The following is a 14,560-nucleotide window of genomic DNA, read 5'->3' as shown; positions in this document are numbered from 1 at the left end:
ATGCCAACATCTGTGGCCAGCTTGCCAAGGCAATTGCCTATTGGGTATGTCGCAAACTCTGATACTCATAGCAGGTCAAACTCCCTTCTGCCTTCTTTTGCCGTCTCTCCATTTCATCTGGGTCGGTCAGTTGTTGCATTTTATAGTAATACTTTCCTTGAATATAAATAAATCCATTTCTTCTATGGTTCCAGAGAAAGTTGTTCGGATGTTCTAAAACAAATCACTGAACCCACTTCAACTTAACAAATTTAATTGAGCTTTGGGCTTGGCTCTTAGAGTTGTTGAAAACCTATAATCAAACTAATTATTGTCTCAGCTACGAATAGAGAAAAAAAAAAATGGTGGTCACCAATAAGGCTGTGAACTGTGCATTCAATCCAGTAAATTTGACCCAACCCAACCGAACTTAGTACCTTGGATTTTGTGGGTTAATGGGTTGAGTTGGTGATATGAGAATTCAAGAAGAGAAATTGGCTTGCGAGCAAGGCAATGCAAGCACAAGATAAGCAACCCAATTCTTGTGATACTTAGAATTACCATAACACTTTTGTTAGTATATAGCTTAATCTAGCCTAGCCCATCGGGCTTAACCCAGCATACTATACTTGTAGTATACCCATATTACTTGTACTTCACACATACTTAGCCTATATAAGGCTCTATTGTACAATGTCATATACACAGAATATACATCAATATATAGACTATTCAGTCTTTCTCTCTCTCACTTTATATTTTTAATATGGTATCAAAGTCATTACTCTGACCTAGTGGTGTTCTCCAACGTCCTTCCACTTCCCTCGTCTTCACCGTTAGCCACTGTCAGAAGCGAGTCTCCACCGTCAAACCCAACCACTACACTCATAGATGCAGTCTATTCATCAATTCAATCATCAAACTACAGCTACGACGTGATAGATCAAACTATCACGATCAAAACCCAGCTAGGATCAACCCAATCGGAGCTCAAACACACCCCTATGTGCCACCCCAAGTTTCTATTTGTCGAACACGCACTACACGTGCCTCACGCACCACCCAGCTAACACGCGCCAGAGAAGCCGCTGCCTTGCTCTGACATTTTCCCATGCACCCATGCGCTCAAATCAGTTTTCCACATCAGCCCTAGTGATGTTAGCACATGTCATCATCGTGACATCAGCCCTAGTGACACCAGCATAGTGATGTCATCAAACGTTGACCATTGACTTTGACCACAACCGTTGACCGCCACTGTTGACTAAAGTCAAAAATTTTCAACAGTGCCTATCTTGCTCAGTTTTGGCGTAGATTTAGATTTTGGGTTTGTTGAGGTCTTTAAAAAAATCATAATAAAAGGCCCAAAGAAATGGCACATTGGGCCAATCCGTGGGAAATAAAAAAATTTTGAAAAAAAAAAAGGATTGGGGCTACAAAAGAAAGAATGATAATGGACCTAAGGCCCAGGCTCCGTGAAAAGGCAAGGAGTCGATAAAGAAAAAGGAGAAAGAAAATAATTCAGCCCGCCAGAATCGAAAAAAAAAAAAAAAAAGTTCAGAAGAAAAGGGGCTGGGCCGGGATACCGGGGACTACCTGGGACCTCTGGGCATGCAGCACAGCCAAGATAGGATTAAGACAGCTCAAAGGAGAAGGGCACCAGGAATGAAAGACAGAAGGGTCCTTCTCGAGCGTTCAGCGATGCAGCACAAAGCCAAAGGGCGTAGAGAGCAATGACTTAAGAGCAAGAGGCTGGCACCTCAGGGAACCCAGAGTAAAAGAAGGAAATAGCCAGGGGAACCTTCAATTTGGCAGAGGAAACTTGGCTTCCTGGAAAAAAATGACAAAAGGAGAGGGGCGGCCAAAAGGGGGTAAGTCTGAACAGAGAAGACAGGGAAAAGTTGGAGGGAGCAAAGTTAAAGGTTAGCTCCCCAAAAGGCACCTTAAAATGGAAGGTTAGCAAGTCACTTTTGAAGAAAAAAACATCAAAGGAAGAGAATTATGAGAAATAAGGAAAGAATCAGTCGTCAGAAGGACTGGGACAAACAGAGGCTTTCGTACTTAGGGAGCTAAGGGGGAAGAACCAACGGTACCCCAGAACCCTAAAGTGATACTATAAAAGGAAGAAGCAGCCAACGTTGAAGGGAATTCAGCAAGAAGTAAATCAGATAGAATCATTAAGAAAAGGCTGTGTAAAACTCAAAAAAATAGGAAAATATCTCCTGGTATTCCAGATACAGCCACTACAGCACATGTTCGGATTCAAAAGGATTCAAACTTTGCAAGTCTTAGAGGCTCAGAAAGTCACCTAAGCCTGTAATTTTTGAGGTTATTTGAACCTTGTATTACGTCTTAGTGGGCTCATTGTAATCCACAATTAAGAAAACTAATGAAATATTTCTTACTGACCTGAGGATCCCGAAATTTTTTTTTTTTTCCTTTATTACTTTTGTCTGCCTTTGATGTTTTCTTATTGATCAATACATATATTCTCGCTTGCTAGTGTATGTGTATTGCAGGGTTCTTGCCCTGTGCGCCACTTGGTCTGTAAACGGCTCATTTAGCTGCAGAAGACCAAGTCCAGTCCCTTCAAACTACAACTAGAGAGTCTAGGGTCCTTGTTTAAGCCTGGGCCTAGATACTGTCAAAAAACTAACTCTCACAGGGTTTTATTTCTTCGTTTGAGGTCTCTAAATCCCTCTTTTTGGTCACTTTCTTCGTTATGGCTCAACAAAACGAACAAGACATTATACGTCCTATCACAATTATCTTGGATGGTCTTACTAGCTATCATTCATGGTCTCAGAATATGACTATCTTTCTCAAGGGTGGAAAACTATGGAGGTATGTAACTGGTTCGATTCCCAAACCAGTACCAGTAACTAAGTTCAAATCCACAACTAATGTCGATGTCTCCAAGACTACTGTTATGGAGGATGATTATGAAGCACGCCTAGAGGAATGGGAGAGTATTCAAAGTAAGATCTTATCTTGGTTTATCAATACCTCTATACCTTCCATCCATAGTCTTCTTCCTTGTCTTGGTATTGCTAAGGTTACTTGGATATTTCTATCCAATCGCTACAATTGCACTAATGATTCAAGCCTAGAGATCCACATTGAATCAAAGTTTTATCAAATGCACCAAGAGACAGGTTTATTTCTGATTATTATTCTTAGACTTTTTCTATGTGGGAACAACTCTCTGTCGCAAATCCTTTACTACTGTATCCTAAGAACATTAAGCTCTTTGCCAAATATCGGGACCACCATCAATTTATGCATTTCATGATGAGTTTACATGAGGATTTTAAGCCTACTAGGGCTTCTCTATTTAGCCAATCTCCTACTCCTCTTGATGCTACAATCAAGGAGTTCATCTCCGAGAAGAATTGTCAGTCTACTTATCACATGTCATCCTCTGACCATGTGTTGAATACACCCTTTCCTCTCTAGGGCCGGCCTTAGGCCTAGGCCATTTAGGCCACCGCCTAGAACCCCCTACTAGAGAAAAGCCCCAAATTTTAGGTAAAAATATAAATTTTTTTTTTTTAAAATTGAGATATAGGAAAAAAAATTTATTTTTATATTTTTCATCTACTTTAAGAAGTTCTAAAGAATTGAGTAATGCTATAAATATTACAACTTTAAATATATAGGGCTTACAAATATGTGTCACTAATCACAATATATAATTCAAATAGGAAAATGCTAGAAACACTATAAATTTTACTTAAAACCTCTACAAATTAATGTGACAATAAATATATGATTTGTGAGCGTCAACAACCTATTAAATACACTTTAAAATTATTTTTTGTGATTGGTGATAAATCTTTATAAGCCTTATGTTGTAAAATGCATAATATCTCTAACATCATTCATTCAAATACTTGTTTATTATCTTGTTGAAGTGTTACTAATCACATTCATTGCTACATTGTTTGTAAGTTTTTTGTAATAAAAATTGTTATAGTTTTAGCATTTCTTCAAAAAAAAAAAAATTACAAAATAAAAAGAATGGATTTTTGTTATAAAAAAAAAAAAAATGAGCTCTAAGCGTTAAATATTAATTAAGTAATAACAAAAAAATGCCTCATTTAAATATATCGTCTTAGGTCTCAAAGTTTGTTGGGCTGCCCATGCTCCTCTCCCACAGCCTCCCATTGTTGCATTCACTGCTCCTCCACAAATAACCTCTAAGTGTCCCACCTTTCAGTCTTCCAAAAGTACTCGCTGCAAATTTTGCTGTGCCAAAGGCCATGATATTTCTGTTTGTCGCAAACTGCAGAAATTTATGCAATGGCAGAACAAAGCTGATCTTCCTTGGGCAACTGCTATGTGTCCCTCATATCTATCGATTCCTACAGGTCCATCTTTGGCTTCCTCACATGCTACAACTAATAGTGAGGTAGTAGTTCAACAGTTTATCCCAAACTTCTGCTGCCCTTTCTGTCACCTCAGGTAAACATTCTTGATTTTTTGATACTGCATGTTGTAACCCTATGACCCTTGATGAATCACAATTCTCTAATAAGGCACCCTTAGCACATCCCATTTCTATTTACACTGCTAATGGAACTCCTATGCTTGTCAGTCATAAAGGGACAATCTTTTCTCCTAGTTTATCCCTTAGTGACACTTTTCATATTCCAAAGTTTTCTCTCTATTTACTTTTTGTTGGTCAACTTTGTGAATTAGGAGTATATATTCTGTTTATTAATCATGGTGTAGATGCACAAGATCTCTAGACGAGTCAAGTGCATGGTATAGGCCGTAAAGTTGGACATATGTTTGAGGTTCACGACTTGAAAATTCCTTCACAAGTTATTTCTGCTGCTACTACTACTGCCACCCTATGGCATGCTTGTCTTGGTCATACATCATTATCTCGTCTTCATTTGTTACTTTCTCAAGGTCATTTGGGTTCAGTTCAGTTTCCAAAATTGATTGTACTTCCTGTCATTTTGGCAAACAAACAAAATTGCCCTTTTAATTTTTGTGACTCTTTTTCTTCTACACCTTTTGATCTTATACATTCTGATATTTGGGGTCTTGCATCGGTTTCCACTAAAGGGGGATCTAAATATTTTGTCATTTTTGTGGATGATTTTTCTCAATATACCTAGATTTATCTACTTCACCATAGGTCTGAACTTCTGTCCATTTATCAGACATTTCATAAAATAATTGACATACAGTTCAATCACACCGTTAAGATCTTTCAGTTAGATAATGCATAAAAATATAATGATAAATTTTCCCTATCCTTTTTAGATAGCAATGGTACCTTTTCTCACCAGTCTTGTCCTTACATCTCTCAACAAAATGGTCATGCAAAACGAAAATATCGACACATTCTTGATGTTGTACGCGCCTTTCTCATCTCTACCTCTATTCTTGAGTGCTCTTGGGGTAAGGCAACACTCACTGCTATTTACACCATTAATCGTATTCCTTCACTGACCACACACAACAAATCACCATTTAAGCTCCTCTATGGTCAAACCCTTGACTATTCCTCTCTTCGAGTTTTTGGTTGTACTTGTTTTGTCTCTCTTCCTCCTCATGAACGGACAAAGCTTCAGTGCTCATTTCTGTTACTTCTTTGGCTATGGTGCATCACAAAAGGGATTTCATTGCTATAATCCCATAACTCATCGCCTTCGTGTTTCCCGTCATATTGAGTTTTGGGAACATCGTCCTTTCACGAGTCTTCAGCAGTTTCCTATGTCATTTTCCTAAAAGTCTCCCATTTTTACTAATCTTTTCCTCCCTCTTTATCCTAAAATTGTGGAGGATTCTTCAACATCAACTGCCTCTCCAGATGAATCATCTCTGATGAAAGCTCGGATTTGTGCAAAAACACAAGAGCTTGTTCAAACCCATAATAAAAAATTACCGCTAGATAGCTTTTACTCTAACGTATATTAAGTGTGGAACAAAAGTAAATAAGCGCAAAGAACCATTATCACTACCCTAAGCCATATTCATTCATTATCAACAATAAAAGGAAAGCTTAAAGAGTATGGAAGAAAGATGCAAACACAAGATAACACCGAGACGTGTTATCGAAGAGAAAACCAAAGAACTCGATGAAAAACCTTTCAGCAATCCTCCAAGTCGAAATCAATCCACTAGAGAATAAAGATAAAGTACATGAAAAACAAAAGATGCTACAAACCTAGTCTACCCCATGTACTTGAGCCCTCCAAGCTCCTGCTACCAACTGACTTCTCAGAACCTTATCTTCTCTAACTTTTCGAATCCCGCAATTCAGCCCGATTGCATCTGCCAATAAATGGCTCTTTCCAATGCTTCCCAATAGCACCAAAATCTCACTTTACACTGGGTGTGGTAAGTGTTTGGACTAGCAACCTCTCAAGGATGTAGAGATGGAGAGGCAGGAGTTGAGAAAAACCACAAGGAAATGTGTAGATGATTGTGGATATGACAATCTCTAACTCTCAAGTGTATTTTCTAGGGTTTTTTCTCTAAAAAACACTCATTACAATTTGTGATTAATGAGGGTATATATAGTGTGGGTAAAGATATGGTAAAGCAAAGCATAACTTTTTGCCAAACAGAAAATTTCACGAGTCCTTTATGGGTCGGTCTTACCCGCGAGACACTCGCAAAAAATACAGTCTGGCACGACTCTTCATCTTTCAGTCATGTGCTTTACACGTGGCTCTTTTCACGAGTAAACTTCTCCCGAGACAATCGCGAACTAGTCGTGAAATCTACTTGTTCATCCTTTGAAACTTGAGTCTTCACCAATTTCTCACACTCATCCCTTACAATTAATCCCACATACATACATGGAAAATGATTGAAGACATTACAATCAAATTTGGTACGAAATTAAAGTCAACACAACATAGTTGGAAATCACAACTTTACATCTGCTTTTGTCCCCGGCACATGACCCTCCTGTCTTGGATCCTGTGGCACCACTGTCTCCTGAGCCTCCTGTTGGTCCTAACCTTCGTCGCTCTACTCTGGTAAGTGTTGCTCCTCCTTATCTCACTTATTATTATTGCTCTTTTGCTCTTACCACCCTCTATAAGCCTCACACCTATCATGAGACCCATACTGAGCCTCTTTAGCAGCAAACTATGTCCAAAGAACTAGATGCTCTTCACAAAAATCACACTTAGGATATGGTTGATTTACCTTCTGGTCAGTCTGTAGTAAGTTGTAAGTAGGTTTACAAGATCAAAACCAGTGTTAATGGATCTGTTAAACAATACAAAACTCTCCTAGTTGCTAAGGGCTTTACTCAAGAATATGGCATTGACTATAAGAAAACATTTGCTCATGTTGCTCTCCTTACATTTGTCAAATGTCTCATTGTTGTGACCTCTGTTCGCCATTAACCTCTTTATCAGATGGATGTGAAGAATGTTTTCCTTAATGGAGACCTCCAAGAAGAAGTGTACATGCAACCACCCCCTAGCTATACTCACTCAGGCCGCCAAGTTTGTCGCCTTCACCGTGCTCTTTATGGCCTCAAGCAGGCTGCTCAGTCTTGGTTTGAAAATTTTAGCTTAGTTGTTGCTCAGCAGGGTTGCACTTTGAGTCCTTATGACACTACTCTTTTCGTCTGAAGATCCTCTACTGGTATCACTCTTATTCTTCTTTATGTTGATGACATGATTATTAGTGGAGATGACTCTACAGGTATCCACTCTCTTCAACACGTCCTTAATCAGCATTTTGAGATAAAAGATCTGGGCACTCTAAGTTATTTTCTAAGGCTTGAGGTTACCTCATCCTCTAATGGATACCATCTTTCCCAAGCTAAATATGCTTCTAATCTTCTCTCCAAAGTAAGTGTCACAGACAACAAGACTGTATCTACTCCCTTGGAATTTAATGCCAAGCTCACACCCTTGGATGGTGAACCTATATCAGATGCTACTCAATATCGTCAGTTGGTTAGTAGCATGATCTATCTCACTATCACTCACTTAGATGTTTCACATGTCGTGAGTGTGGTTAGTAAGTTCATGGATGCTCCTTGTTCTGTCCACTATGCTACCATTCTTCGAATTCTCCAATACATCAAGGGCACACTTTATCATGGTCTTCACTACTCCTCTTAGTCTTCTCTCAAGCTTCATACTTATTCAGATGCAGATTGAGCAAGTGATCCAACTGATCGATGCTCCATCACAGGTTTTTGTTTCTTGTTAAGTACTTCTCTTATCTCGTGGCGTAGCAAGAAGCAGGACATGGTTTCCTATTCCAGTACCGAGGCTGAGTATCATGCCCTTGTCGACACCACTTGCGAGCTTGTTTGGCTTCGATGGCTCTTGGCTGACATGGATGCTCCATAGCCTACTACCACTCCTCTTTATTGTGATAATCGTAGTGCTATCTACATTGCTCATAACAATGTCTTCCATGAACGCACCAAGCACATTGAAATCGACTACCACGTCACTCGCCAGCATCTCAAGAAAGACAATCTCCAGTTGTTCTTCATCTTCTCTATCAACCAACCTGCTGATATCTTTACCAAAACTCAACCACTCGGTCGTCTTCGAGATCTTATATCTAAACTCTAGTTGGCTTCCTCCTTGTCACCTCAAGTTTGAGGGGAATGTTAGTATATAAGTTAGTCTAACCTAGGGCTTAGCCCAATATACTGTACTTGTAATATACCCATATTATTTGTATATAAGACTCTCTATTATACAATGTCATATACACAAAATATACATCAATATACAAACTATTCGGTCTTTCTCTTTCTGGCTTTATATTCTTAACAACTTTGTCAATAGCAGCATTACAATAAGACCATAAAAAAGAGAAAGGGAAAGGAACGATTTTACATGGTATAGTTGGAAGTAGAGGAATTTGGCATATTATTCAAATGCCTCAAAATCTTCTCAGCCATCTCCCTCGTATTGCCATCCCCATGATGGAAAGCATTCACCAATGTTGCAGGCAACAACCTATCCTGTGATATATCCGAAGCAGACTTGTCCCCACCTTTCATCAAGAACTTGTCAATCACCCAAAGTGACTTTTGCCACAGACCCTCTTGCTGGTGCTCTTTCACCAACTTTAGAACACGTTGTACAGCATTTACTTCACTCAACATGCTCACACTCTTATCCACATCAACTTTTTCATCAAGCAATGTAATTATAGCTGACAATGCAGCTTCAACTACTTCAACATTCTCGTGGTCCAAACAAGCCAACAGCCTCTCAACTGCCTTTGCATCAACTAAACAGAATGTGTTTTGTGAAGAACAAGCCCCTCTGTGAACTGGGCAACCCGGTCGTTTCCTCCTCTTCGATGAACCAAAAGATAGCAACTTGGGTAAGTAGAACAACTTCATAAACTTGGTTCTCTTAATTTGAGGTTCTTTTGACAGATTTATCGATTGTGATGAGAGATTTTCCAACCCAATTGCTGATAACCTCTGAACTTCATCACTAGCTGTTTTTGTGAGCAGCTCTGTGAACACTGATGTGAAATTGTAGTTTCTTGCTAGAAACAATATCTGAGGTTCATATAGTGTTGTTGTGAATCTGACTAGAGTGCCCACTAAGCCTTCTAAATAAGCACTTGCATACCTGCTTGATCTTGTTCCACTTCTTTGGATTTGATTGATTGTTTTTAGGATTGCAGGGACTGCATTCTTGCTCAGAATGGCTAGGTTTAGCGTTAGGTTTTGGTGGGGGAGTTTTGCCACATATTTTGCTGAAACTGCATGTCTCTCTGTGATTTGGTTTATTTCAGAAGGACTCTGGATTAGGCTCTCAGGTTGGCCTCCTGTTTTGCAGAGCCTTTCAGCTAGTGTGTGGCCCATGTAGGGTGAAAGTGTACACAGCAGCTTAATTGCTGTTATGGCAAGATTATCATGTGGATTATTGATGAGTTCAGTCAGGGTGTGGCTTGCCTCAGTCGTTTTGACCACTGAGACAATGGTGGTTATTGATTTTTGGGTCTTTGTCAGGCATAAGATAATTCTGATAAGATTGATGTTGAGTTTATCAGGGGTTGAGTTCTTCAGCATGTCGAAGATGTTGTAGACCACATAGTCAGAAGTTATAGTGTGGCCATGATTATTCACTTGGAGCTTCTCAAGCTCAATCTCAGACTCGAATATATTTGCTAGTATTGCTGCTGCTTCTATTTTTGAGTTCATAGGCTCATCATAGATCCTCCTACTGAACATCTCTTCAACCATGATTTTTACTACTCCAGCTTCTACAAGTATTTTTGCATTTGGCTGGTAGGATGAGATTTGAGCCAGAGCTTTAAATGCCGCCATTCTGCTCAGACTGTTTCCACTCTGAACCATTTCTACGAGATGGGGGGAAGCCCTCACAGCCACAAAGGTTTTGCTGTCATGTCCAAGAACAATTTCCCCAAGGTAACTTGCCATTTCCATCTTCATTTCTTCACAACCTGTTTATTGGATTCATTTTTTGTCAGCATTACTTTTGGTTAGAGCATATGGCTTTCTGCAAACTATGCCATTAGTATATGATCTCTTTGGAGATATACAAATGGTTCATAACAAAAGTCCAAATACATTTTCAGTTTCTTCAATTTCTGTATAGTTTAGCTGCTACTCTTTTTCTGTAACTATGTTTCCTTTAAATATAGCTTTGAATGTCTTATTTGTTCTGTTTCAAAACAAAATTTATCTTTAATTACTTGGAGGTGGCTTGGAAAGACTGAGAAGAAGTTTTGAGCATTACCTTCAGTAAGATGATCTAAAAGGGGTTCCAAGTGTCCACATTCTGCCATGTGCTTAATGTTATTTGGCACCCTCTCTAGGTTCCTCAAGGTTCCATCTGCTTTTTCTGAAGCAAATGCATCAATTGAATGTTTGTATTTAATATTGATCAGCATTAGAATTCCTCCAGGAACTGACCCAATTTTCTCACACAAAGATAGGGATTTTGAAAGCTCAAGCAAGAACTGCAGGGATGCATGCCTTATTGGTTGGTGACTACTTGACAGCATATCAATTATTGTGGAAATATTCATTGTTTTAGCGATCATTTCCTGCAAAATTAACCACCAAAGATTACATATATCTAAGAATAAGATATGGTTTTCACTTTTGGTGAAGTCATTAAGTGCAAATACTCACAGTAGATAGATATAAACAAGACACCAATAATAGAAAGCCAAATGCACATCTAGAATCCTTGAAAAATAAGTGCTTGTTCAAATAGGCTTCAAGTTCATGAATGGAAGTTGCAGATAAAGATTGATCTGCTTGGTTCAATCTCATGTCTAGATAATTGCAGCTGAGGTTACCCGCCACACTAATAGGGTAGCAAAGTATACTTCCAAAAATTCGTTGGATATCTATAACTGACCACAATGGCAGACCACAATGGCAGGCCTTGTTTGGTCATACAACTGCTTGAGACTAAGTTTTGTCTCCTGTAAAGTCACCAGTTCTGTGTTCATAATTTTGACATACAGAAACATACCTAAGACTATAGGTTAAGTTCCTGTTCATCATACTGTTTTTCATTATTGATATAATATTAAATTTGAAATCAGGGCAAAGTGAAGAGCTAAAACCTTATTTTCATCATCATCCTCTGACAATAGTTGTAATACTTCTATTGCTGCACATCTGACATCTCTGTCTTTGTACTCCAGAAACTTAATGAGAGATGGCATTAATCCAACACTGCGAACCTGTACCTTATTGTATCTTCTCCTCTGGCAGATAGTTTGCAAATCTTCTATTGCTTCCAGTACCATATTCTTTGAACTGGCTAAAGACAAAGCTGTCCGTGCAACCTTGATCCTGGATGCTTCATTCCTTTCCAGCCATTCCTCTATTGTGGACTTCAGAGCTTTGTTTGTGTTGAAAGCCCTACTCACTAGCTTCTGCCCTGTGACTGGACAGAAAATGTCCTCTGATTTTTCAAACGTCTCAAACCATTTAGTAATTTCATTCCTTTCATAGGTTACTCCGGTTTCTATGGTGACTGGATTGTCCATGATCTTCTTTCCTAGTGGGCAAAAGAAAGTTTCATAAAGAGGCTCATTGTACTGAGTCGCCTGTGGCAATGTAGTAAAGGATCTGTTCATGTTTCCAGGTTTTCTAGTGATGTCAGAACTTGTGCTCCTTAATTTCTCAATTTTTTGAGGCATATTCAAGAACTGATGATCGTTTATAGAAACATCAACATTCAAGGGATAGAGATCTGTCTCCTGTGGTGCTGGTTCCTCCTTCAGTTGCTTCTCCAAAGACAATGTCCTTGTATCATGCTGCTTGGTCTTAACTGCAAGAGTTTGGCCAATTCCAAATTGAGCATTCTGCATCTCATTTGATAATGACCCGATAGCAACTTTAACATATTCTTGGTCTCCAAATGTGGAAGATGGTATCAAGCTCAGGGATTCTCCTGTGTGATTTATCACCCCCTCAAGCTGTGCTATAATGCTTCCTAGTTCATTATCTGAAATTGCATCAATGACTTCTTGGCATCTCTTCACAAGATCCCTGGCCAAGTCAACGTTTAGGGATAGTGCTTGTAGAATCTCTATTGCATTTTCTGGTGAATTCTCTGCTGTGAGCAACTCCATTATGGCCAGAGAAGCCCTGTAAAGGTAGCACCCAAATTCAATGAAGTTTTCATGTTCTTTCTCTATGCATACAACCGCTGTCATAATCTCTGAAATGGATGCCAACAAGGATTCTGCAAGATTTACAATTGGCGTTGCATCTTCCTTCAGCTGTATAAATGAATGACAAATTATTAAACATTCACTGTACTCATCAGTCTACAGGTTAAGGAACCTATTTTTACAAAGGCAGTGATAAGATTTCCCAATTCTGTCTTCACTCAATTCAAACAAGGTCAGGTATAGGTTCCCCACTAATGGTACATTGTGCTAAAAGCATATTTGTAACTTGCGTTCTTCAGAAATTAAAAAAATAATTAATCTAATACAGATCAAGATCAGAACTTCATGTAAAAAAGTCCAAAAAATCACACGCAAACTGGCATGACACAAAATATTTAAACGGATGTATAAGTTCCATAAGTTATAGCTATTAGTATTTCAGATATGTTGGATTTTATCTTTAATGATTTTTTCTGAATTTCACAAGTTGACAAACTTAAAGACAAGAATACTATAATTACTATATGTCTATCCTTGTAGGGCAGTAATGTGCTTTCAAATTTATTTTCAGTGATTGGCAATGCGACTTGCTTGCAGCCTCTTGGTTATTCACTGTAAGTACATTAACTTCTGAAAATCTACAAAGATCATGTGATTAGTGCAGTGTAGTAAATACACTATTCACAGTTCAAATTATATGAAACTGAGAATCATGAAAATTTGGGAATTCTCCCCACCAAGGAGATATATGAGATATGAAGGTTAGTCACTCTTATTACTGCACTAAAACACCTGTAGATATTATATGAGCTGTGCTTTAGCTACTCAGAGTAGTTCAAATTGAATTCTCTCATAAGACTCAGCTTAATCATGCTAATGTCACTTTTAAAAAAAATGCATACAGAAACTATGTTGCCTATAGAATTCATCTAGATAACATCAACAATAAGCTTATCAGAACTTCAACCCTATAAATTAATTCATACATTCTACAATCTTTATCTCTACGAAAGGCTTATCAACATTGAGAGCATCAGTGAGGTTTCATACTGAGGTTCACATAAAAGGAAAAGGAAATAAATTCTGAAAAGCTCCTACCGACATCCAACTGTAGCTGCTCTCACAAGACCTTCTGGTTTATGAGCACCCAATCTTGCAAAACCTGGACTGGTAACTTTCATTAGGAGGAGAAGACAATTAAAAGAAAGGGGTTAGTATGACATTGGAAAGTCACTGATCAATGATCATTGATTTTTATTTTTGTCTTCTTTAATAAAATCCCAGTGGAGGTGTTAATTTGATGGGGTGCTATACTTTAGACTTGGTCAGCTAACTATCACGTTTGGTTGGTTTCAGGTTTCTTTCTTAAAGTTCACTTTCACGCTAGTCTTGGTCACTGGCGGATTTGGTCTGTTTTCCAACTCCAATTTTGTTGCTTTCTAAAATAATTATATTATTCAAGCTGACTAATCAATTTCCATTGGAGATAGTCTAGACTGCTATGTTTTTGAAAGTCATGGCAAACAATCTACACTTAGAACCATGTCAGTCCCTTGCAAACAATTAGCAGCATTCCGATTAATAATAAGTCTCAGTTGATTGAATTTCTGAAGTTATGATACCCATTTAACAGTGTTGATTTCTGAATTCCTGTCTGACTATTAGATCAAGTTATTGATTGAATTAGAGTAACAAGAGTCAAACATTAGGCAGGTGTAGATATTGCCTAAAAGATGACTGGGCTTTTTTTTCTTATTCAGTGAACGGTAATTTATATTATCTAATCGGGGCTTTGCTGCAACTTGCAATGCATAATTTAGGGTAATAGTGCTGTCATATATTACATCAAACACGTAAGTTGAAGCAGGTGGAAAAATAAAAATTATTATTCTTCTATTTACTTTTTCAACACCGATAGTGATTTTAGGATGCTCTTAATCGGACAAAAGAC

The 14,560-nt window shown here is 38.3% G+C and overlaps 1 protein-coding gene across 1 annotated transcript; it reads right to left on the bottom strand.

Moving 5' to 3' along the window:
• Positions 1-8,707: 8,707 nt before the first annotated feature.
• LOC142629853 (putative U-box domain-containing protein 42) lies at positions 8,708-13,866 on the bottom strand. Its single transcript, XM_075803898.1, has 4 exons — positions 13,708-13,866; positions 11,551-12,717; positions 10,710-11,019; positions 8,708-10,413 (listed from the first exon to the last, which is right to left on the bottom strand). Exons 1-4 carry the CDS (start codon positions 13,711-13,713, stop codon positions 8,819-8,821), a joined length of 3,078 nt encoding a protein of 1,025 aa, XP_075660013.1. The 5' UTR covers positions 13,714-13,866; the 3' UTR covers positions 8,708-8,818.
• Positions 13,867-14,560: the final 694 nt, after the last annotated feature.

This window comes from Castanea sativa, chromosome 3, assembly GCF_040712315.1.
Source record: "Castanea sativa cultivar Marrone di Chiusa Pesio chromosome 3, ASM4071231v1".
Classification (NCBI taxonomy): domain Eukaryota; kingdom Viridiplantae; phylum Streptophyta; class Magnoliopsida; order Fagales; family Fagaceae; genus Castanea; species Castanea sativa.
The sequence above is the reverse complement of the archived record's forward strand: the minus strand, read 5'-3'. Positions and strand labels throughout refer to the sequence as shown.